The following is a 23,364-nucleotide window of genomic DNA, read 5'->3' on the forward strand; positions in this document are numbered from 1 at the left end:
CTATAGGCATCATGAGAGGAAGCTCATGAATGAACTTGGTTTTCAAAAGGTTGTTTGTCTTAACACCAGGTAGGCATGGCAAGGTAAGCGATGATTAGATGAACAAACATTCTGTTGGATGCTGCTACAAGCAAACTGTGAACACCATGTGCAAGCCAGACAAGCTCCTGTTTTATAGAACATCCTACTTGTCATTGTGGGCCAATGGAAAGAGACTTTGCATGAGATGCAAAACGTTTTTTGTGTAGGAAGAGTCTGTGAACATGTGAAAGATATACTTTCACTTCTGATGCACTAAGTGGAGCTGCAAGGTAAGTGCCCACATGCTGCTACCTTTATTCTTACTGATGGACTGTTTAACAGCATGGCTTTGGGACAGGTTTGAACTGGAATGGAAAAGGAGAGGAAGAATTTGGGGAGCAATGAAAATTGTTACTGCAGCTCTCATCCAATTCTGTTTTCCAACCAAATAAATTGATCTTTTCCTAATAAGTGACAAGATCAAGCTCTTCTTATCATGGACAAATGACCAGTGAAGGTAACACTGCTTGTTATACTGGGGCTGCTAGAAGGGAGGTTCTCTTAGTTTTCCTCTTTGGAATTCCCCCTCTGAGTGTTCTGGTCTTTCTTATTTCCTCCTTTCTGCTGTCACTTTCTCTTAGCCCTGGACAGGGCTGGCAGTTCTCATCATTTTTTGGTACTGAATCCAGAGTGAAAGAGCAGGAGCAGTCTGGTTTCTTAAGGTCAGTTTTTCTTCAACCCTTGAATGCATGCTTTTTTTCATGATAAATTCATCTTATCTTGCTTTTTGTACATATTTGTAATTGCAATGTGTCAGAATCTGGACTTGTGTTGCTTCAAATATCAGTGGGATGATGTCTAAGCATGGGTGAAATTTTAGAGAATATTTTGTGATTTTGTTTTGTGGCTGGCCCTGCTACTTGCTCAGAGGGTTGCTGTAGTTTGTTTCAGATTTTGTTAAGAATATTCTTTTTTTGTATTAATGTTGTGCCTGTGGAAACTGAAACTGAGAATCACTGAAAAAAACCTGGCTTACTTCCATTTTTTCACAACTCTGGCAAAACAACCTAGAGCTTTACTTTCCCATTGAGGAGGGCTGAAATTCTGTCCTGAAGAGAGCCATTGAGTTAAAATGTAGACAAGTATCTGCTGTGATCTTTACTTTATCTCATAGCTGGGATGAGAGAGCTGGGCACAGCTGTGACACAGGAGGTGATACTGGACATGAAAGGCAAGTTCTGCTCTAAATCACAACTCTGACACCTGCAGGGCACTTGTTACAGCTCTGCCTGAACTTGTCCATCTCCCGCACCAGACAAGTAATATTGCTCGTTCTAAGTTAAGCTCATTGAAAGGCAAAAGCTTCTTTTACCTGATATTTATGCTGTACTAAACTCTTCTAAACTCATCTCTAACAGACACAAAGGATAATAGGCAGGATATAGATCAGGTTCTTTTTCAGCTTCATCTCTGTTTTTCTTTCATTTTAGAGTATAAATTCTATGGAAACACCATTATTCCATCAGAAAGATAAAGACTCTCAGGAAAAATAGTATTTCTTCTTGAGCTGGGTAATACAATGGAAAAAGTCAAACTGGCTTTTAAACTGTTAGTTAAACTGTAAGTTTTTCACAGATCTGAAATAGAAACTAAAACTTCAAACCTAAATATAAATTGAGCTCCATTACTTGCATTTTACAAATAATCAGGACATTTCTGAAATAAAAATCTATGTGGTACCTGTGAAGCAGAGGAATTGTTACTCATTTATTTGGGAAGAGGAAAAGGATATAAATGATTGGAACGTGGAGAGAATTTCATCCTTCCCCACTACTGGCTTGCCCACCTCCCAGATGAGCTGGTCCCAAAACATTATCTGCAGCAAAAGCCAGAGGACAGCTCTGCCTTTGGGGGACTGCCTTGTGCACCTTGACATAACCTTTGGGGGGGCACAGTAGATGAGAGAAAGCTTTCTAAAGTTGGTGTAAGAAAACAAGGCTATAAAATTGTAGCCAACAATATTGAGCTTTTCAATCAAAGTGCCTTTAAATAAAAGTACTGGTGTTTCACTGGACTTCTTTTTTACACCTTGATATAACCTACTTTTTGTCAGCTTGGTTCACTCAGACTCATGTGTAGCACTTAATGGGTCTGGGGTGTTGGAAGAAAATAGCATTTGTTCAGCAATCTTTGTATTTCATTTTTCAACTTCCTGTCTTCACAGTAGTCCCACTGTTCCATTTTTTTGAATTCTAGGAGTTGGAGTGTTATGAAAGACTTGGATGTTACATCATCCTCTGGTTAACAAGTGTGTGATTTGCATGGCACTACTACTCTTTTCTGTGAATTATCCTCAGCTTCCTAAACTGGTCCAAAAGATAAATTAGAGGGGGATTTCCTCTGTTCCTAAAATGACTTTACAAATTTTAATTTTCTTAACCTCTGTAATCATGTGGGAGATTTATTGCCTGTTAGTTCATATGTCAACAGAGGTTTGGGAAGGAAAGCCCCTAACAACTCTCCTCAAGTCTTCTCTTCTTTACATTATCATTGGAGTAAATGTTGCATTTTGGCCCTTATAATCCTTTGTTCTCTAAGATAACATTTGATTTAAATTAGTAGCAGACCCCATTGCCTGGAATTTTTAACAAGTTGACCCTTTAAAATATAAGTACAATTAAGGCACAGATTATTTGGGAAAAATGATGAATCAAAATGCCCTCCATTGCCTTTAGAAATCTAAAATGCCCCATCTAACTCTTATGATTAATATGTGATTTGAGTGAACACCTACTCCCTCTTTGTCCTTTTACAGTGATGGTCACTGTTTCTTTCACTGCTTTTCCAGCATTTTTAATTCATATATCACTTGAACTCTAAAAGAGCACTGAAAAAAAGCATTGCGAGTCTTGGAAGTGAACCATACTGTCATGCCATGTATGCAAGATGCAGAGCTGAACCAAATGCATCCTGAGAAGAGACCTGGCAGTGTCAGGTGTGCCCAGAATCACTGCAGAGGTGTCACAAAGGGCACACAGGGTGCCAAGTGTGGCTGTGCAGCTGGACCATATTGGCTGCTGGGGAAAGAAGGTGTTATTTAAGGATTTAAAGAACAATATTTGTCTTAACCAGTGTCCAAACCACAAAGGACTGAGCTCTCTGAATGGCATGGAAATACATTTGAAGTACGTCCTGCCTCGCCCCCACCCAGCACATGCCCTTTGTGTGTGGCAGCCTCCCAGGTGGCCCTGGGGGCTCCTGTCCTGCGGGTCCCTGCAAGCTCTGTCTTGCTCCTGCTGAGACCTGCCACTGGCCTTCACAGCCCTAACACAGAAATCATCACAAAATTTGTTATTCCTCTGGAATGAGACTGCCAAATACCCGTTTTGGCAGCATCGGGTCCCATGAGACCCTGAAGGGAATTTAATATCAGTAAATGAAGTTAAAATAATGTATGAAACAACAGAGGAAGTGCTGAGCAGTACAGAGCTGATTTACCCTTCACCTCAGACAGGACTGCTGGGATGCTGTCACAAAAAAAGGGGAAGCTCTGGGAAAGGAGTTGCTGCTGTAAACAAGCTTGGTAAAGAGGTCTGGTTTCATTTTGTGTCCTTCAGTTGCAATATGCAGCAAAACACTTGCTGTCCCTGATGTGTAGTTTTCCTTGCCTCTGCCTCCTCTCCATGTAGAAATTTCCATCTTTCAAAAACTTGCTTCTTTATTCACAGTATATTTTCCATGGTGGAACCATGTTTTTAATGCAGCAGAATACAGCTGTGATTAAAAATGTTTTAGTTCAGATTAGAAAGAAATCCCAGGATCCTAATTCCAGTGTAGTCAATAGAGAAACATCAATACAAGGATTTGTGTCAAAACCAAAACAATGAAGAAAAAATACCAGAGTAAGGTGAGGGCCTTTCAGACTAGTGTAGCAAACAAAGGCAAGCAACCAAGTTTTTCATTTTTGAAAGAGTGGCAATCTTCATCTTGTTAAGGTAGAAAAGTATGTTTCTCTCACTTATGTGCACCTGAGATGTACCATCTTTTACATTCAGTTTTAAGCTCTGTAGCCAGACTTGGCACTGCCAAGACTTTCCCTTGGTTGCTTCCTGACTTCTTGACCATTTTTGCATTTCTTGCGTGTTTATCCAGAGAGAAATGCTATTGAAAGAAAAGTTTAAAGATAGAAAAGCTCTTATGACTATAAATTAATTAAAGCTTGGTATTTCCATGAAGATTAAGTAGGCTACTCAGTCTCCTTCCCTAGGACATGCCCTTTTCTTTGTGCTGTAATCAAGCAGTTTGCCAGTCACTGAACTTGGAGTGATAGATTTGTCTGTTTTGCATTCCCCTTAAGCCTTCTGCCCAATTTCTTCTCTGACTCTAACCCCAAAATTATATTGACTCAGAGGTAGTTTTTTTCAGCTGCTTTATTCACAAAGTCTGGCAGCTTGGCCTTCTGAAAGGCCCTATTAAAATTTTCTGTTAATTCAAGAAATGGAAGGGGCAAAACAAAGTGTTGCAACAAACTGAAATTTTAATCTGGTGTGTTTATAACCTCATTCTTGGTTCTCAGGCAGGTTTCTTAACTTCTGCTTTCCATTTATAGCTGCCAGGCAATAATATCAAATTTTTGTAATCTTGATAGTGTAGTGAGGCCATAAAACATGAAAAAGGAGAACTATCTTAGTGCAGGCTTTTCCTACTCATGGATCCACACCATGTGGTTCCATGAGTAGGAATAGCTTCTGGTTTTAGATTTTGGCATTTTCTGCAGCAAATGCAGAAATATCCATTTCCAAGCTGTTCAGAGGGACAACCCTATGGAGGGGTAAGAGGAATGAAGATGAGTTTATAACAAGCAGCACGTGGTAGTGTGTGATGAGGTCTGCTCTGCCTTCTTTCATCACAGCTGCAGTATTGGCTGTTGTTGGGTTTTCCATGTTGCAGGCAGGTTTCATGGTACAGCAGTTGCTCCCTGCTTGCACTCCTCAGGAACAGAGTTGGATGCAAACAGGGACATCAGTGGTCTTCTGCTAAGGGCAGAGTATTTGAGAGCCATTTATTAGATATTTTTCATTGAAATATATGCTGTTTGATGCCAAGCTGAAGCTTTCCATGGTTACAGAGTGTGGACACCTATTTTAACAGGATAGAGTCTGAAATTTTTCTGGTGTTCTTTTCATCCTGGTATCTCAGTATTATGCTGGAGTAAATAATTTGGATCACCAGTTCAGGTGGCATTTACACCAGGGATCTATAAACACTGAAGAGCCAATATTTGGGTTTGAAATAATTTGATAGAGATGATGAGTAAGTAACACGTAGTGTTATTCTATACTTGTGGAATATCCAGGAAGAATGTTTGAACTGATTCTAGTGTCCACTGCAGTAACTGGAAGGAAATAAAAAGAAATTTACAATGATGTGGAGGAACAGATAAACTTTATGAACAAATGTGGCTTCTGGATTCTCCCATCATATTCACTGCAGTCTTCTAATTTCCCTGTTACCTACTGGATTTATGCATCATTTATATCCTGATAAGATACCAGGGTTGCCACTTATTCAATACTTGGCACTTTTGGTCCAGGTGGTCAGACTGCAGTATCCCACTCCTCTCCATGGAATAACAGATAGGTGAGTCTCACTGCAAGCTATATCTGGATCTCTAAGTAACTTAGGGTTATAACTCAATGCTGGTCTTGGTAAGAAATGCCAGCTCTCCAGCCTCATGATCTGGGTCTTGTCAACAGAAGGCCACAGTGCAGGATTTGTGGATTTGACTGACAAAAGCTGTGGCTGTGTCTTAGCTAACTGCTGTGCAATTTCATTTCAGGCAAAGAGACAAACCATGGATTCAGTATTTGTGCCTGAAAATGGCTACCTTGATTTACTGCACAGTGATATTGATCCATTGCATCTGTGTACCTTCTTTGATCCTAAGTCATCTGGAGATGAAGAAGGTGACTTCTCTACAGGTTAGTAAAACACTAAAAAAGTGCTTGACTGGTTTATTCCTCACACTGTACGTTATTGCCATCTCCTCTCAGCTCCAAAGCCACCTCATGGCATTTTATCATGGCAATTGAGTTAAAGTCTACAAGCACTTGGTGGTAGGATGTGGTAAGTTTGTCTGTGTCTGTACATACAGTGACTGCTTCCAGAAACTGATATGTTTTTAGATTGTACATATTTATAGCATCCTGCTTAGTCAGTCTAACAAAACACACTGTACTGTCAGTCATCAGGGCATGACAGTGTCTTTCATTTGGATATCATTCCTGTAAGTAGTTCATTTGCAAATGTTCCTGTCATAAGCTGGCCAAATGTAATTGTCGACACCTCTGTGGCTTGAAGCCAAAAGCTTTGCTTAACAGAGACTTTTAGATGAGTTTGTGATGAGCACAGTCCATGAGCAAACAGCTTTACATTCTGAGATCCTAAGGCACCAAAACAATGGAGTTTCATTACCAGGTGCCGTTTTCCAGCTTTTTGGGACACAGTGATTTTATAATTCCATTACAAATGAGAAAGCAGAAGGGCAAGAGTATAAAGTTGATAATTTCTTGCAATTCAGTTCCTACAAGTAATCATATCAGAAGGTTGCCCTGGACCTCAAACTTTGTGCTCCTGACTTTGTGTGGAAATTGTGGACTGATCTGCTCTCCCTTCCCTGAGTGTTCTGTTATAAAAGTATGAAAGTCTATCTGTGGTATGGAGCATTCGCTGAGCTTATGTTAAACAAATGAGCTGGACCATGGATTGAGAATGGCAATGAGAGAAGAGCTGGTGTATGCCAGGCATGAAGTTTCACAGCTCTGTGCCAAATAGGTGGAAAATATTACCAATTTGGAGCATGGTGGCTTTCATGAGTGACCAATGCTAGTAGGCACATGGGCAAATCAGTGGAGAACTGAGCCCCAGATTTATCTTTATGATACCAGAATTATCTTTATGATTGATCGTTTCCCAGGCTGGGCTTTTCCCTCTCTGTTTCTGACTGTTAAAAACGGCTGTAGGAGTGTTCCTTACCCCATGGCCTCACATGCTCAGTGACTGAAAGTAGGATGAATTCGGGGTCAAGCACTGACTCATGCTATCACAGATGTTTCACTGATTGGAATATTTTTGAGCCTTAGCAATGTCTGAGGTGATGCAGGTAATCGAACATCATCAGGACATGGCACCAGTTACTGGGAAGCTGGGCATCTCTGCTGTGAAGGTGTTAGAATGGTCCCTGGCCAACTGGCAGCTTCACAGGCAATTTGCAGTGCAATTCAGGGATTAGCATGGACACAGCATTGTTCTGAACAGGGCATCTGTGTGATACCACCATATCCTGAAGGATAAGAAGGTGTAATAAGCTGTATGAGTCTGGGCTTGATCATCATAGAATGGATTCAGGAAGTATTTTATTTACTAAGAGAGATGAGGTCTCAGAGTTTAGCAAAAGAAAAGTGCTGATTTCCAGGTGACTATGAATTACTGAGAGTTCAGTTCTGTTCCTTCTTAGTCAGTTCAGTTCTGTTCCTTCTTAGTCAACACATAATGAAAAGCCAAAGCCTTCTGCTGGAGTAAAAAATCTGCCTCTTCTGCATGTGCTGCTATCTGGGGTTTTTTTATGCTTGGTTATGGCATTCATTGAGTCAATGCACATTCCTTATTAACTCTAGATCTTGAAGTTGATGCCAGCAACTATGAACAGTTAAATAATATGGATTTCCCATATGAAAATGGAGATGGGCTCTACCCCTGTTGCAACACCACGGATGCTTATGCTAAAATAGGTATGAAGCAATTTTCTTTTTATAAATCATTATTTTACAATCATTTGCTATAGCTATTTCTTATAAACTCTATTCTCAATCTGAAGCCATGGCATTTACTCAAGTAGCCTTTCCCTCATGTATGATAGATCTGATTTAGAGTGCCTGAACCTGTGCATTGTGGGGAAACTGATTAACAGTAGCTTGTGGTTCTTGGGGGAAAATCTCTCTATTAATGTCTCCTTCTGCTTAATACTTCCTTTCTTGACTTCTCTTTTCTTGTGATCTTTATTTCCTGAACAGCAAGTTACAAGAAAACTTAATTTAACTCCTCCATTTTACTTACACTGCAGAGATCTGTTAATGAAGATAAGCTTACTAGAGTTTTGCTGTGACATTTACTGTGTCATTACTGTGTTCCTCTTTTGTTTTTTTCTTTTGTTGCTAGCTGAACTAGTAGAATATGTGCTCAAGGATCAGCAGGAGAAGCAGGTTGAAGACATTTTTGGTAAGATTGATATGGCAAAGACTAACTTTCTCCATGACAGTGTTCTGTCTCACATGTGCTTCATCCCCCCAGTTGAACACTAGTAAAATTTCTCTACCTCTGGTATCTTCTTCTTTCCCCCTGGGTACAGTGTCCCAGGATTTTCTTAGAAAACTTGAGGATTTTATGCATTTTTGCAGGCCTTTCTCAAAGATGGCAGTTTTGTCTCCAACCAAGCTGTGATCATGTCACCATGCCCATAGAATATGCACAGCTTCACTGTCAAGCACATTAATAGCCTCAAGTAGCATCACACTTACTCTGAGCACAACAGGGATGATACACATTAGTCCCCAGAGCACTTTGCATGTGTATAAATACAGTTTACACACATTGATTTCTGTCCAGGATGCACAGAGCTGCATGAGGAAGCGTGTCAAGTTTTACTTCTCACCCTGATTAATGCAGCAGTGCTTATATACATATAGTGAATCATTCCTTCATCCATTCTTGACTGGAGACATTGCTTGGCATGTAGTACCAAATCATTGTTTTGGTAACAGCACAAAGGCAGTTATTTACTATTCCAGAACAGAGATATCAATAGGTGGCTGTTGAGAAATCTGTGGAACCAGAAGGTTCACATAATATCTGGATATCCTATTTCATATTTGTGCAAAATAATTTGGACTAATTTACCAAAGGCCAGTATTTCCCTAGAATAATCCTGGCTGTGGTAAGCTCATATGGCTTTTCAAATGATATTTACTGCTTCCTCATATGTTGTAGAATTTGGGGGGTGTTGCACCCAATGAAAATATTTTTATTGGTTTTAGAAAAAAACAGAATGCAATATTAATACTTAAGTATTTTCCAGTAAAAGTATGGTGTGAATAACTTCACAGTTCTTGCAGCACAAAATATAAAATCTTTTTAGAACACTTTATTCTGTCGCTTAAAGGATCTAATCCCTTTAGTACATAAATTGCGTAGTACTGAGATCACGCTGTGACACAGCTGCAATGTTTTATCCTCTGCTCATCATTAGAGCATTGAGAAATACTTATGGTTTATTACCCACTGCCAGTAGATTAATAGTTTGGACTTCAGAAATTAACACAGGGTGACAAAGCCTGCATTCAGAGCTCTGCGGGCTTTCTAAGTCATGTGGATCTGGGTACATCTTTTATGACATTATTTGGTTTCTATCTTTTATTTGGAGCATATTTCATCTTTGCTCTCTGTTGGTGTGTTTCCCTTGCTTTTACTCCTCTCTATAATTTTTTTTAGGAGAACAAAGTTTAACATTGGACCATATTTCATGTTTTTAGCAGGGAACCTTATTTTGGATGACATTGCTGCTGAAAACACTGAGAAATTTCCTGACATAAAGATGCAGTCATGTCTTAAACGAAGTAAGTGTAAACTGTGAGAATATGAAAGGCTTTGTGCCTGAGTTCTAAACTTGCATTACAGCCCCTTGGCTTTAGCACAGCCCCAGTGCACTTGTCATGCAGCTCTTCAGTGACACCAGACGTGCTTCCTCTGCCTCTGTTCAGTCTCGTGGGCAGGAACTGAAAGCAGCTCTTCCAAGCGTAGAATTTACAGTTCACAGAATTTGTTTTCCTGTAACACAACATTAAACATGTTCTATTTCTTTGCATTTTTGTCATCCTCATGGCAGCGTTGACTTTGTTTTCAGTGTATCTGTAGCTCAGTGAGCATTGGCTGAACAATTGCCTTTTTAATAGCAAGAACACCAGCAAACATCTTTGGCACAAAAATCTGCAGCCTAATTAAAACTTCACAGAGCAAAATGACATGAGGCTTTTCACATTCATTTTTATACATTGGACCTGTACAGTTCTGAAATAGCTGAATTGAAACTGGCAACACCCCCTTCTACTTAAAATAAGTTTCATGGGGTAAATTTAAAATTACCAAAATTTTGCCACTTACTATGACCTTGCTTTCTTTCAGCTTTCTTAGGCTCTGCAGCAGAGAGTTACTGTGATGCTTCAGAACCCAAATATAAGAAAATTGGTAAGTCATTGGCTGAATAAGAAAAGGTTATTGAACATATATTGTCTCATGTTCCAAAATCTCATCCTCTGTTAGGTACTGTAACTCTATCTTCCAGAAAAGAAGGTAGAGTTAGAGTTAGTCTTGCTCTCATAGATTTGGTGATTTTGATTATCATGCATTTTCATGTTTCTGCAAAAATCACACTTTTAGATTCCTCTGACTAATTTATGATATAAAAAGTCCATGGCCTCTTACCTGCTGCTATTAAATTGTGCAACTTAGGATCAGCTACATGGTAGCCTAAGAACAGTAGGATTCTTATGCTTCAAAGGTACATGTTCCTGCCAGGTGATACGAAAATTACTTGCTTAACATCAGCAGAGGCACAGTTGACCTTTTCTAAATCCACATGAGCGAAGAAAGAAAATAATGGAGACCTGGGTCAGTGCCAAATTCTGTAAATTTTATCAAGTACACCTTTATTTTCACTGGATTTTTGGAAGATGTCTTACTTGGAACAAAAAGGGTCAAACTCAGGAAAGGTAGAGCTATGACCTGAGTCGTATTACCCATCAGGTCATAGCTCCACATGCCCTGGGATTGATCCTCTTTCTTCCAAGTGTGACATCTTCCAAAAGTCCAGTGAAACATCCTAGTGAAAATAATAAAAGTGAAGAGATGATTTCTTAGCCTAGTCCATGCCATAAAGTCTTTTAAACCAAAGAAAGAAAGGGAGAAAGGGAAATTTCTAGGTTTTGCACATTGTTCGACCATCTACAAGACAACACCTGGGCCAGCAGGCAGGCTGGAACTTGTCCCCTAGGTGTAAACTGGTGCTAATTTTCTCACCCAACTGTAGCCTAAAGGGGTATCTCAGGCAGAGCTAAACCAGCAAAATTCTCTTCCAAAATCCAGGTGAGAACAACCTGTTTTAGCAGCAGTAGTTTTAACTATTTTATATTGTGTTTTGAATGGACATCTGACTCGTTTTATATCAGCACACCTCACAAGCCTCCTAAGGGCACTCTGCTATACCAAACCCTAGGGGCTATGTACACATTGGGGGGGTGGCCAAACCAGTGTGTACCTAGAGTTCCATCCAGAGTTCTGGGATCTGGGACTGCACCTCAGCACAGTTCAGGTAAGCAGCTGGCACAGACTGTGTGAAAGTCTGAGAGAACATACATGTGCACCATGACTGTGATCCAGGCTGGTTTTCCAGTGTTCTTGTGGAGTTCTGACAGAGTGGGGAGGGAGAAGTGAGCAGAAAAAAAACCCATGTTTGCTCGCTCTGGGAAGGTTATCAGAGTTTCTATTGAACTGGTGCCTGCTGACTGTAGTTATTTGGACACAGGTGAAGTTCCTGGCAGTTAGTAGCTGTTAAAGGTGGATTACTTTCTATTTGCTTAAGTTCCTTTATAGATTTGGCACTTTAAAAGGCCTATATTTATGCCACACTACTAATAATAGTTTTCCATAAGGAAATGGCACATCAGTTCCAAATGCCTCACCCTACAGAACATGCATTCCAGATGAAAGGATCATCACAGAGCTAACAGGTGCTTTGTGAAGCTGCACCCATCCTTTTGCTGGAAGTCCTCAGAATATTATCAGTTTCTCTAATGTCCTTGACCCAGTGAAGGTGCTAAGGAAGGAAAATATATGTAAGACAGTACTACTGTGTAGAAAAATTGACAAAAATATGAGCTACTTGACAAAATCAGGAGTTTCTTTAACCTGTCAGTGTCACAGTATGATCCTGCAAAGGCAAATGCATCAGCTCTTCTGAAGTGCAAGACCACCTACAGCAAAGAGAATAATGTATACTAAAGTTCAAAGTAAGCCAAGGATGAGATTCTTTCAAAGGAATTAAATGAAATAGTGGCACAAACCCCAGACAAGTTTGTAGCTCCTAATAAAAACATCAGACCACAGAAAGTGATGAAGTATAGATTTACTTGTTGCAGCTAGACAGGAGAGGGAAGGAAAAAGCAAAACCAACTCTGAGAATAGGGGTGTTGTAAAACCAATGAAACTAACAGACTAATTCAGATAAGCAGGTGTGTCTTACTTGATCTGTAGGAGTCTTTTGATAAGATGAAATGGTACAATGCACAAACATCTCACCCCATTTGTTCTGTTCTTGGAGGAAAAAAATATGCTGCAGAGGAGATGCATCTTTAAAAGCTCTGGTGTTTGTGACCGTTCTTTGGGAGAACTAACACACACTCTTTGTCCTTGCAAGCACTGTAGAGTCTAAGTAGGGAGTGAAGGTCCCCAGTTTATTGCTTGTGGGCCTCTCTGCTTTTGTGCAATATTGAGACAGCAAACTGTGCTTGGAAAATCGGTACAGCCAATGTAAGACATTGTTATGTCTTATCTGTCAGTCATCCATGTGTAGGGTCATGTACATCTAGATACATCTGGAAATAAGAGAGGCCAGGAATGATGAAGAAAAAGAAAAATTAAAGAGAAACTACTAAGAAGAAAAAGTGATCTACTACAGAATTTAATAAATACATTTTAGATTTTGAGAGCTAATCAGTTTTCAGAAAGCTACTGTGAATTGTTCTTGCTTTTGGAAAATCAAAACACAGCTGATCAGAATCAAGTGGTTTATCTTATCTACTGAGACCTCTTTGGTTGCTTTAAATTCTATCAATGAGATAACTTTCTCCTTTTGTTTTGCTATTTTATTTTAAAGTGGAAGTTCCTGCAGCTTCTGCAGGGAGTGGCAGTTTCTTTTCTATGCCTCTCAACAACCACCCAGTGAGCTGCACCTCCCTAACTAACCAGCACATGTCCTGTTCTGTTCCTGCTGCCCATGGGCTGGAAAGAAGCCTCATCATTCCTGGTACGTAGAGTACAGCTGTAGGTGTGCACCTGTACACAGGCTGATTTACACATGGGCAAAACTCTCTTATCAATCTTGTCTTTGACTATGAGCAATGGCAGGAAAATGGCAGGTAAGGCAGCTCTTAAAGGTGTGGCACTCACTAAAAGAATGAAAAATATTCAAGGGAAATTAAAATTACTTCTAATTGAGTAAAATGAATCTTTCATTTAATTGGTGCAGGTTATAACAGAACAGTTATTTACTATATGCTAATCTAAGTAATTACTTACTTGTCTTAAGAATAGGAAGTCACTATTTTTTTCATTATTAATCTTTAATTTAGTTCCAATTTCTTTTTCATCCAGAGATTTGTGAAGGACTGAGGGATAATTACATTTGCAGCAGTAGAGCAAAATCTAGGCTATGATTTAGCTCCTGAGAACTGAGTAGTGATCCCACTGATGGGCTGTGTAGGTACTTGGCCTGGGCCATGCTGGGTAGCAGGGGGTGCTCATGGCGCACTGAGAAGTGCTAATGACAAAGGCCCAGTTCAACACGTTTCAGTGTTAAGTCTGTGCTGGAAAGGATCCAAAACCAGTGTGTAAGTTGGAAGTCTAGAAGTACCTCATGCGAGCTGAAGCAGCATAAAGTAGCAGAAGAAATTCTGTCCTACCTACAGAAACTCAGAGCTATGGCTGATTAAATTGCAAGCACTGAATCATCAAAAAACTTTCCCAGTGTGGGATGAGAGGGAAGATGCTTGTACAACCTGCATGATGTGCAGTTATTTGGGAAGGATGTAGTGCAAGGAGGGTAAATTTAATGCAGATACATGCTATTTACACATTTTTCTCTTCTCTGGATCTTTGAATTACAGACTTTGCCTTAAGCACTTTTCCTTATGATAATAGAATTTCTCTTTAGACTATTGCAAACAGTGGCTGCTAAAAGCTGGGTAATCCCTTGTATTTCAAGCTCATCATACCTTGTAAGAGTTCTTTTTTTAATGGATTCTATTGACCTCCTGTGATCCTGTGAATTCTCCACTGGGAAGCTTTGCCTATAAGCTGCCAGAAAAGAAAAGTACTGTTAGAAAGCTTTTTCTCTCTTATAAATCTTTAGAAAACAGAACCCTTTAAAAACAGAAGAGTAATTATTCTGCACTCATTTCAGGATTGTCAGAACCTTTGACCTCAGAGTGCCTACCAGTCAGTGTAAAAGGGTACCAAGAGAATCCAGGCTTGGCAGGTCCTCCTCAGCAGATATTTAACTTTGTTCTTGAAAATGGCACATCTGATGTTGTAGTATATCCAGGTAAGAGCAATAGCCTTTTATCCCCATAAAGAGGCATAAAGTGCTAAAAAAATCAATGTTGCCAACAGCAGCATTGATTAAATTCAGTTACTGATAGCTGTGATACGCTGAAAACTATGCTTTGTTTCTTGCCAGTGCTGACATCTTCCATGGAAACATTCATGTCTCCAGATTTTCCAGTTAATTTATGTGGTAAGTAGAAAATTGGGGTTTATTGGGGTAGTAGTAGAAAATTGGGGTACAGCACTTTGAACTGGGAGAGAAATCATATTGCTTCTACTCAAAGCCAGTTCTCCCCTCCAGGTTTTACTCATATTTACCTTAAAAAACCAAAAATTGATTGTATTTCCTTTTTTGTATTGATCACTGGCTGCTTAGTCTGCTCCAAAATGTACAGATAAGAGTCATAGAGCTTCAGGTTCAGCAGCCAATCCCCTGTGTTTGCTATGACATCCAGTTTCTGGAATAATTCAGGTTTAGTTAAAACAATGCAAAGACCAGGGTGCTGGAGCACCCTCAGAAAGTGGGAGAAGATCTGATGCTGGCATGGCCCGAGCATCTGAAACGCTCAGTGCTGGCAGCCAGACTGCAGCCAGCTCCCATGGAAGCCCCAAAACCAACATGATGATGACTTATGACTAAGCAATACTGAAACCTAATGCACAGAAAGGCTTATAATGAAATCAGAGCCTTGGTCAGGATTTAACAGTCCCACTTCAGGTAACAAACTTTCCTGAGACACTTCCCTTCTAGCCCTCAGAGGGCTGTTGGAACCCAGAGTTTGATATCAGTGTTGTTTCTGGTCCCTGTGCCCAGTGCAGTAGTTTGTTGCCCTCTGGTGGCTTCCACTACCCCAAAAGCAAAAGTATAACATGGAGATTAAGAGGCAAATATCCCTAGGTGTGGGGGAGTCTTTGTAAATTTACTTTTTATGTAAATAAACAATGTATTTACTTTTTATGTAAATAAACAATGCCAGTAATTCCAACTGATTTACTATTTTTCTTAGTTAATAAAATAAACAATAAATGAAAAACAGATGCTTGCCCAACCCTTCTTTATTTAATATCTTTCTTACTGGAGGCCTGTGGTGCTTCCCTTTTAGAAGCAATTGTGAACTCAAACCATTCTGAAGGTTGCTGGCATGCAGGGTAGGAATTAATTTCCAGATTTCAGAAATGGTAAGATTTGTATTTCTTTTAGACCACATTCTGTATCAAGATGACCAAGATGATATTCTGGTATGAAACACATTTGTGCATATTTAGGGAAATTAATCTGTTTTGGTTTAGGTAATTTTTTGCACATCTCTGCTGTGTGTGGTTACGAGACTCTGAGGTTGAGTTTGTTACAGTCTCTGTCAATTTAAATTCTGTCTTGCATCTGCAAAACTTTTTCTACCAAAAGTTTGGCAAAACTAATACTCTGCAAATACCAGTCTGTAGAAAATGTTCTCTCTGAAAAATTCCCAATTCCTTTGTGTAAAGGAAACACTGTTCACCTGACCCAACTGCAAAAGTCTGCAGTAGTTTGAAAGCAAACAGGTGAAAAGAAAGAAAATTGGACAGCAATAGGACTTTGTCAGGGAGAGTAATGGGTAAACACTGTTACCAACAGTCACTTCTCTGTGACATTCATCTTTAGTGCTTGGTTACAAGGTGTAGAATAACAAAAGGAAGCTATTGCTTTTGAAGACATTAAGAAGCACTATGTGTGAACATGAATTTATGCAAAATACTGACATTTGAAAAGAACAGTGAATGTCACCTGGTAATGGTAAATCTGCTTCCCACAACTGTCAGAACAGCTGTGGTCTTGTTTGATGCCATTCTGCATCTAACTGTGCACATCAGCAGAATTCTACTTGTGGGAGAATTTTATTCATTTTCCTAGAAAATGAACAAAATATCTCTTACTCTGAATATGTTCTACAATGAACTTGAAAATTGGCATTAATCTTCTTGTTAAAATTAGTAAAGCTGAATCAGTGATTATCTAGGTGTCTTTGTCAAGTACATTGTTTTATTTCTCCAGATTTAGAGAAATTTCAAGTTCAAGATTTCATAATTCCTTCTGAAGAACCTTTCAAAAGACCAGGTGAGTTTAGAGCTCTTGAACTTAAACCTTCCAGTATTTTTTGGAAAAGGATTCTGTGTTTCTTTCCGTACAGAGAAGCCCCTTGTAGGAATCATTCAACAGTTTGTGAAGCTGTTCTGAAGGTCTGAGCAAAATTCCTGGTTCCAAGATATTTGACTTGGCTTCCTGTAGATATCTAGCTGTAGTACCTGCTTAGCAGCTCAGTGTACTTCAGTGGTTTTTTCATCTGTACAGAGAGCTCTAAAATTGTTCAGTTCATGGATGTGAAAGTGTCTGTTGTGCCTGCACTTCTCAGCTGAAGGAGCATGGGGTAAATCCAGCCCTATGGGCTTTATGGGAATGCCTGTGCTTTCACCATATTGCAGTCAGGCACTTAAGCCACCATGAAACAATGTTGTCATTTGTAGACTGGTTCCTTCAGTTTGTGTGTGCTCTTTATTCCTCTAGAGCAAGTGGAAACTTTCTGTTCATCCCTTAAGGATTATTTCCGAGACATGTGCAAATCTGTGACCATGGAGAGGGAAGTAAATCTGGATCACCTGTTCATTGATGGGACACTTGTTCAAAGTCAAACTGAAACCAAGACTGGAAAGAACAGTGCAAAAGCAATGGAGAAGGAGCTGGTAACCTTCAGCCTGCAAGAGAAGGAAAAGACAACCATTGATAGAAGCCAAATATTTCAAATCCCACAGCGTAAAGACTTAGAGACTAAAGTGATTGTGGTGCTGGGAAAAGCAGGAATGGGCAAAAGCATTCTCATTCAGAAGATCTGCCAGGACTGGTCCAATGGAGAGTTTTCTCAATTTGAATTTGTATTTTGGTTTGACTGCAAACAAATAAACTTGCCTGAGAAGCAATATAGCCTAAAGGAACTGCTGCTTGATTTTTTTGTAAAACCTCAAGAGGGAAGCAAAGAGATCTTTGAGTATATGTTGCAAAATCCTGATAAAGTCCTTCTGATTTTCGATGGTTTTAAAGGGCTGCACGATCATGAGAATTTTCCTCGTTGCTCAGCCAGCCAGCCTGAAAAGGATTTGTGCAGTATAAAGGAGCTGCTTTCAGGACTCATCCAGAAAAAGATACTCAATGGCTGTACTTTATTATTTACAGCAAGACCAAAAGACAAACTGTACCAGTACCTGTCCAAAGTGGATAAGACTATTGAAACTGTGGGATTTTCCCCTCAGCAGAGAGAATTATACATAACCAAATACTTTGAAGAATCACTCTACTGTGATTGTGCACTGAAATTAATCAAAGAGTGTGAGTACTTGTTCAGTCATTGTTACAGTCCTGTTATGTGTAGATTTGTTTGTTTTCTCTGTGAGACAGTGCTTGAAATGGGAGAGAAAAGTCTTCCTTCAACTCTTACTGGACTCTTCCTGAAATTTTTTCAGCAGAAGATAATGTTTATGCAAACAGATGTTACAACCACACAAAATCAAGAGAATCTTGCTACCCTAGCTCGTGTAGCCTGGTGTCTTGGAGAAAAGCACCAAAGTGCCATGAAAAGTGATCTTATTCTTTCTAAGGAAGTTAAAGAGTTTGCTCTGAAGTATGGGTTTTTCCTGCCATTTGCATTCCCCAGACATTCAGATAGTGAAGAAGAGGAATTTGGCTGCACATTCTCTGATTTTGTCATTCAGAATTTTTTGTGTGCGCTTCACCTTTTGTTAGCAGAAGAGCTCAAGGATAAAAATCTAACAAAGTACCTGTCTTTTCTGTCCAAGAAGAAAAAACCTTATAACTGGTTAGATTTAATGCCTCGGTTTTTGGCTGGTTTGATGTTTCTCCAGGATGATCCCTACTTCTGCTCTCTTTCAAATGAGGATGAAAAACAATCAACCAAGAAGCAGAAGACACTCTTGAAATACATTCGAAGGCTGCAGATTAATACTCTCTGTCCAGAGAGATTGCTGGAGCTTTTATGTTGTGTTTATGAAACACAGAACAATTATCTTCTGCAGCATGTGGCCTTAAGACTCGAGCCAGAGTTGTCTTTTCTGGGGTTGGTTCTTACACCACCTGACATCCATGTACTGCACACTATTTTGAAAAGGTCAAGAAAAGAGTTTTCCTTGGATTTGCGGAGCAGCAGCATTGACATGCAAGGGCTGCAAGCCTTGGTCAGCCTAAGGAATGTGACATCCTTCAGGTTGGTCACTCTCTGTATCCCATAGCACTGTGTGTAGGTGACACTTGCATGCAATAACAGCAGTCACATCTGTTGGTTTTGCATGTTTTGTCTCTTCACAGGGCTTCCCTCAGTGACACAGTCAGGCTCTGGAAATCTTTAGAACAGAAAAAAGACTACAAACTGCTGAAAGCATCCACAGAGAAATTTGTGCTTGATCCCTTTAAGGCAAAGACAATGAAGGACATCAGTGACCTCTCTGACCTTGTAGAGATGCAGGAGAAGATGATGAATTGGTAGGATCATTTATGATCAAAACTCCTCTTATACCAACTGATACCAATAGCAGTTTATGAAAACAGGGTTTCACCACCAGTGCTGGACAATGGAGTTGTCTGCTTGTCCAGAGAAGTAACTAAGGCAGTGTGAGCTCCTGGGTCATGTCAGGGGGTTCTCCCACCCCATGTGAGGTGGCTGTCATGGCAGGCACGAGCAATGACAGCACTGTGCAGAACAGTCACCAAAACTGCCACTGAAAAAGCCAGTTGTCATTTCTCTTTAATCTCTGAGTGTGCCCTCTTCCAATTGCTTTCAGTTACAGAACTTGGGCTGATTCTTTCTCCATGTAGCGCCTGGACATAAATGAAAGCCTGTTTTGCATTGGTCCCAAATGGTCTGAATCAGTCCTTTAGCCCAGGAGATAAAATCTTGTGTTACATGGTCTAGAAACCCTGTGCTCCATTCCTGCTGCTGAGGTAGCTGGGGGATTGGTTGCAATTAAAAACATGCAGAAATAAAATTTTGGTTTTTGTTTTGTTTTTTTTATTAATGATGACTTCTATTTTAACATGGTGGAATATTTTGATTAAAATATAGACAAAATAGTTTCATGTTTGACAGAAAATAGTTGATTTAAAAAAATGTATTTTCAAGTTTTATTGGAAAAAGAGCAAACAATTGCACTATGAAAGGCAATTATTGGATTGAAATTACTCAGGTGAAGAAAAGTTGAAGCAGAAGTTACTCTGAAATTTCCTGGTTCCTCAGTTAATGCAACAGTGGTTAATTTTCTGTAAGTTTGCTAACAGATTATTTTTAAAGCACTATTTTGGCTGCTAAAATTTTTATAATACTCTGATTCTACTGTGATTTATTTAGTGTGCAAGAAGCATCTGGTTGCACCAGCTATGCAATTCCTGCCATCAGAAACCTCAGAAAACTCGAATTTGCGTAAGTGCTAAACTTCTACTGATTGAGGTGGTCCTGGTTAAGGGGGACAGTCAGGGGTGTTGGCTACAGCCATTGCACTGATGTACAGTCAGCTTAAAGCATTAAGTAAACCCCATTTATTGCTATCATGCTTTTCTCTGAACTAGATTTATTAGTTTATGGCCAAGACTCAAAGAACTTTATTTCTGGCTCCTGCAGCAATACAGATCAGCAGGGCTCTACTTTTTTTTTTGTTTTTTTTTTTTTTGTTTTTTTTTTTTTTGTTTTTGTTTTGTTTTTGTTTTTTGTTTTTTGTTTTGTTTTGTTTTGTTTTAGTGGAAGTTACCTGCTGACCACAAGGTACTGATCTTGTGCCACAGGGCATAAAATATTTTGACTGTTATCCAGCTATCTGGGAAATATTTTTCCCCCCCAGAAATGCTGAACTTTTATATCTGAGTCTTCTGACATAATTTCCTACCCTATCAGAGCTAAGGCCATGAGAGGATTACATCAGAGAACACCTCCCAAATAAATTATTTAGGACCCTTTTCCTGGAAGATGGAAGGTTGACTTGGTAACACTACTTTAAAAGTGAGGTTTTAGTAACACTTTTTTTCCCCCAAACTGTTAGCAGCCTCCAAGGCTATTCTATTGCTCTAAATATCTTGCCATAGCATGGGAATTTGTTTGGGCAGAAGCTGTAGCATTGCCATGGAGAATTCTCATCAGGTGTTCTCACCTGTTTCCTGTTCTGTAAATCTAACCCAACCTGGCACAGCTATGCTTGGCCTCACTTCTGATTTTATGCTGCTTTCTCTTCTAATTTCCTCTTCCTATTTCCCTTTATTTAAATTTTGTTTAAAATGCTAATCCTTTCAAAATAACTGAACTTCTTTTGATACCAAAGAAACTCCAAATAGGATATGAGAGAAAAATACTTGGAGCATGAATATAGAAGTGCAATTTATGCTTTAAGTTTCAGTAAAATGTTGATCTCAAGTTAGACTGAATTGTTATTAGCTGGGGGGAAATAGCTTTGTTTCCATTTCTCAGTTATACTGAGATCGATATGTATTTTATCTCAAGATCATACTTACAGTGAAAAACCTGAAAAAGATAGAGAACAGAAATACAAGAATATAAAACAAGTGAGATAAGTCTTGCAGAGAGGAACAAAAAGTGGCAAATGTCCCAATGCTGCTGTGCAAGCTCTGTCCTGCCTGACCTTAGTTATGTTGGTCTTCATCTGGAGGCTTCATAGCAGAATTCCTTGGTGCAGGTGGTAGGGAATGGCTGCTTCTGAGGAGTGTAAACTAGCTTGCATTGGGGGCTGCAGGGAAAGAACTCAAAAATTCCTGAGTTTTGCTGCTTGTGAGCATGTGAAAAACCTGTGGCATGTCTGTATTTTCTTCCAGGCTGGGTCCAGCATGTGGCCTTCAAGGATTGCTAAAACTCGTGAAAATTCTTGCAGCATTTCCATCACTTCAGCATTTAGAGTGAGTTCTACTAAAGATTAACTTTGCTAACATTTCTCCTCAGCAGCCCTTGATGATGGAGAAGCTCTTGTACCCAAGAAACATTTTATTTGCCAAAAAGACTCCTTGTTTGATGACCAAACTGACCAGCAGAAACATTCCCAAACTGTAACAGCAGTGTAAAAGCTGACACTCCCCATCCTCCCTTGAGATACCTGGTGTTGGTTTGTTCAGAACCCTCAGTCCCTTCCTGATGTGTTCCTGGGTGGGTAAAGGTTCAGTACAGAGGCCCTGGGGCCCCCCCTTCCTGCCCCACCACTGACCAACTGCCTGCAGTGACTTCTGACTTCACTGGAGCTCCAGAACATCCATGACAAACCAACCCTCTCTTAGTTTTAAGCTTCTTTACTCTGGAAACAAATGTACCAGCAGTAGTCAGGGTTGTGCATGGCACCTGTGGGGAGGTTCCTGGCTTGTGGGAGGGCCTTTGGCTTTACACAGTCCATTGGCCATTTGTCTGTATCGTAGCTGGTCTTTTCATATTTCAGGAAAACAATAAAATATGAAATATATAAAATATATCCCAGCATTATCTGTCAGATTAGAAGGGGATCCATTACCTGAAATTCCAGTATCTGACTAGATATGAGGTAAACTTCATTTTTAATACTCCCTCTCTGGAGAAGGAGCAGTTTAGTCAAGGATTTACAGCCTCTGCTGGATTTTGTCAGTTCTGTATTTTTGTGTGCACGGGAAATCTTCTTTCAGCTTAGCTGGAACACAGTTATTTCATAACTATTTTAATAATCTTGCATATCAAAGGAAATGGGTCAGGGCATTCAACTAGTAAAAAAAAAAATCTTATGCTTTAAATTTGGGCAGCAGAAAGCTGCTTATTAGAGAAGCTGTAATTTGTGTGATGCTTCATGCTGATTGAGGCTACTGCAGAGAAGCTTTTCAAGATAGATAGAATGGTCTCTGAGGTGAATAGACCACAAAAATTTAGATTAAAAGGGAAGCTAATTCTCTCTTTGTCATCACACAGCCTTGATGCTCTGAGTGAAAATGGCATAGGAGATGAAGGAGCAAAGAGTCTATCTGAAGTCTTTCCAACCCTGACATCACTGGAAACATTAAAGTAAGTGCATTAAAGTAACATTAAGGTTAACGGTTCAGGGAAATTTTCAGAACATATTAAACCTAGAGACTTAAGGGACTGTCTGTTAACAATTATGGGCAAAAGTATCCCGTGGGCATGGAAGACCAATGAGCCTGTGAGATACTTAATCAGTACATTCATTAGACAAATAGATTAATCCTTCCTGACTTCTCTTCAAGGGCTCTATCTTGCCTTTTTCCCTGCATTTGGTCTAAACAGACTGTCCAAATTATATTTTTTAAAAATTAAAAATGAATTTCCCCCACATTGTAATAAATTAGAATAAATGTGCTTGACTAACAAAGTGATCTCACTTACTGTAGTTTATCACAGAATAAAATAACAGACCTGGGTGCAGAGAGCCTCGCTGCAGCTCTCCCTTCCTTGTCCTCCTTAAAAACACTAAGGTGAGTAGTTGTATCCTGTTGAGTTGTTTTGAAAACATACCTTGCTGTCTCTGTCAGAAACTACTGAACAGGGAACAAAGAGATAACACTGTGCAGCAGCCAAGCTTTTCTCTTCATTTTTGCATGAAGTCTTCAGAAAGAAGAGGTGAAGAAGTATGAAAGACATTCGGAAGGATATCTGGGAATAGAGCAAGGACTGGGCTGATGTTTAAATCCAGTCCATAATACCCACTTATGAATCATGCCCTGCACAGATGTGCACCACATCTGCTGCAAACCCAAAGCTGTCTGTGTTTGCTGATATAGGGACCATGTTCCATCCCACTGCACTGGGATATCTGGCACAGGCCTGAGGGAAGCAGGGAATGCAAGAATCCCTGGTGTGCAGTTCTGGAGCAGTTTGGTGATGTGGAAATTTTTTGAATGCT

The 23,364-nt window shown here is 39.7% G+C and overlaps 1 protein-coding gene across 3 annotated transcripts in view; it reads left to right on the forward strand.

Annotated features, from left to right (window-relative positions):
• Nucleotides 1-256: 256 nt before the first annotated feature.
• Nucleotides 257-23,364, forward strand: part of CIITA (class II major histocompatibility complex transactivator) — a 28,353-nt gene continuing 5,245 nt past the window's right edge. The window contains exons 1-16 of one of the 3 annotated variants that reach the window (XM_059861903.1): nt 257-311; nt 5,861-6,002; nt 7,698-7,811; nt 8,239-8,298; nt 9,609-9,692; nt 10,258-10,320; nt 13,007-13,156; nt 14,312-14,452; nt 14,588-14,644; nt 16,487-16,549; nt 16,997-18,704; nt 18,806-18,979; nt 19,842-19,913; nt 21,311-21,391; nt 22,416-22,508; nt 22,853-22,936. In XM_059861903.1, the coding sequence (XP_059717886.1) occupies nt 5,876-6,002; nt 7,698-7,811; nt 8,239-8,298; nt 9,609-9,692; nt 10,258-10,320; nt 13,007-13,156; nt 14,312-14,452; nt 14,588-14,644; nt 16,487-16,549; nt 16,997-18,704; nt 18,806-18,979; nt 19,842-19,913; nt 21,311-21,391; nt 22,416-22,508; nt 22,853-22,936 (3,071 nt within the window). In that variant the 5' untranslated portion in view covers nt 257-311; nt 5,861-5,875. Of the gene's footprint in view, nt 312-646; nt 744-5,860; nt 6,003-7,697; nt 7,812-8,238; nt 8,299-9,608; nt 9,693-10,257; nt 10,321-13,006; nt 13,157-14,311; nt 14,453-14,587; nt 14,645-16,486; nt 16,550-16,996; nt 18,705-18,805; nt 18,980-19,841; nt 19,914-21,310; nt 21,392-22,415; nt 22,509-22,852; nt 22,937-23,364 lie in introns of those variants that run through there. The other 2 variants (XR_009488656.1, XM_059861902.1) reach the window with 2 other exon arrangements.

This window comes from Haemorhous mexicanus, chromosome 17 (assembly GCF_027477595.1).
Source record: "Haemorhous mexicanus isolate bHaeMex1 chromosome 17, bHaeMex1.pri, whole genome shotgun sequence".
NCBI classification, from domain to species: Eukaryota; Metazoa; Chordata; class Aves; order Passeriformes; family Fringillidae; genus Haemorhous; species Haemorhous mexicanus.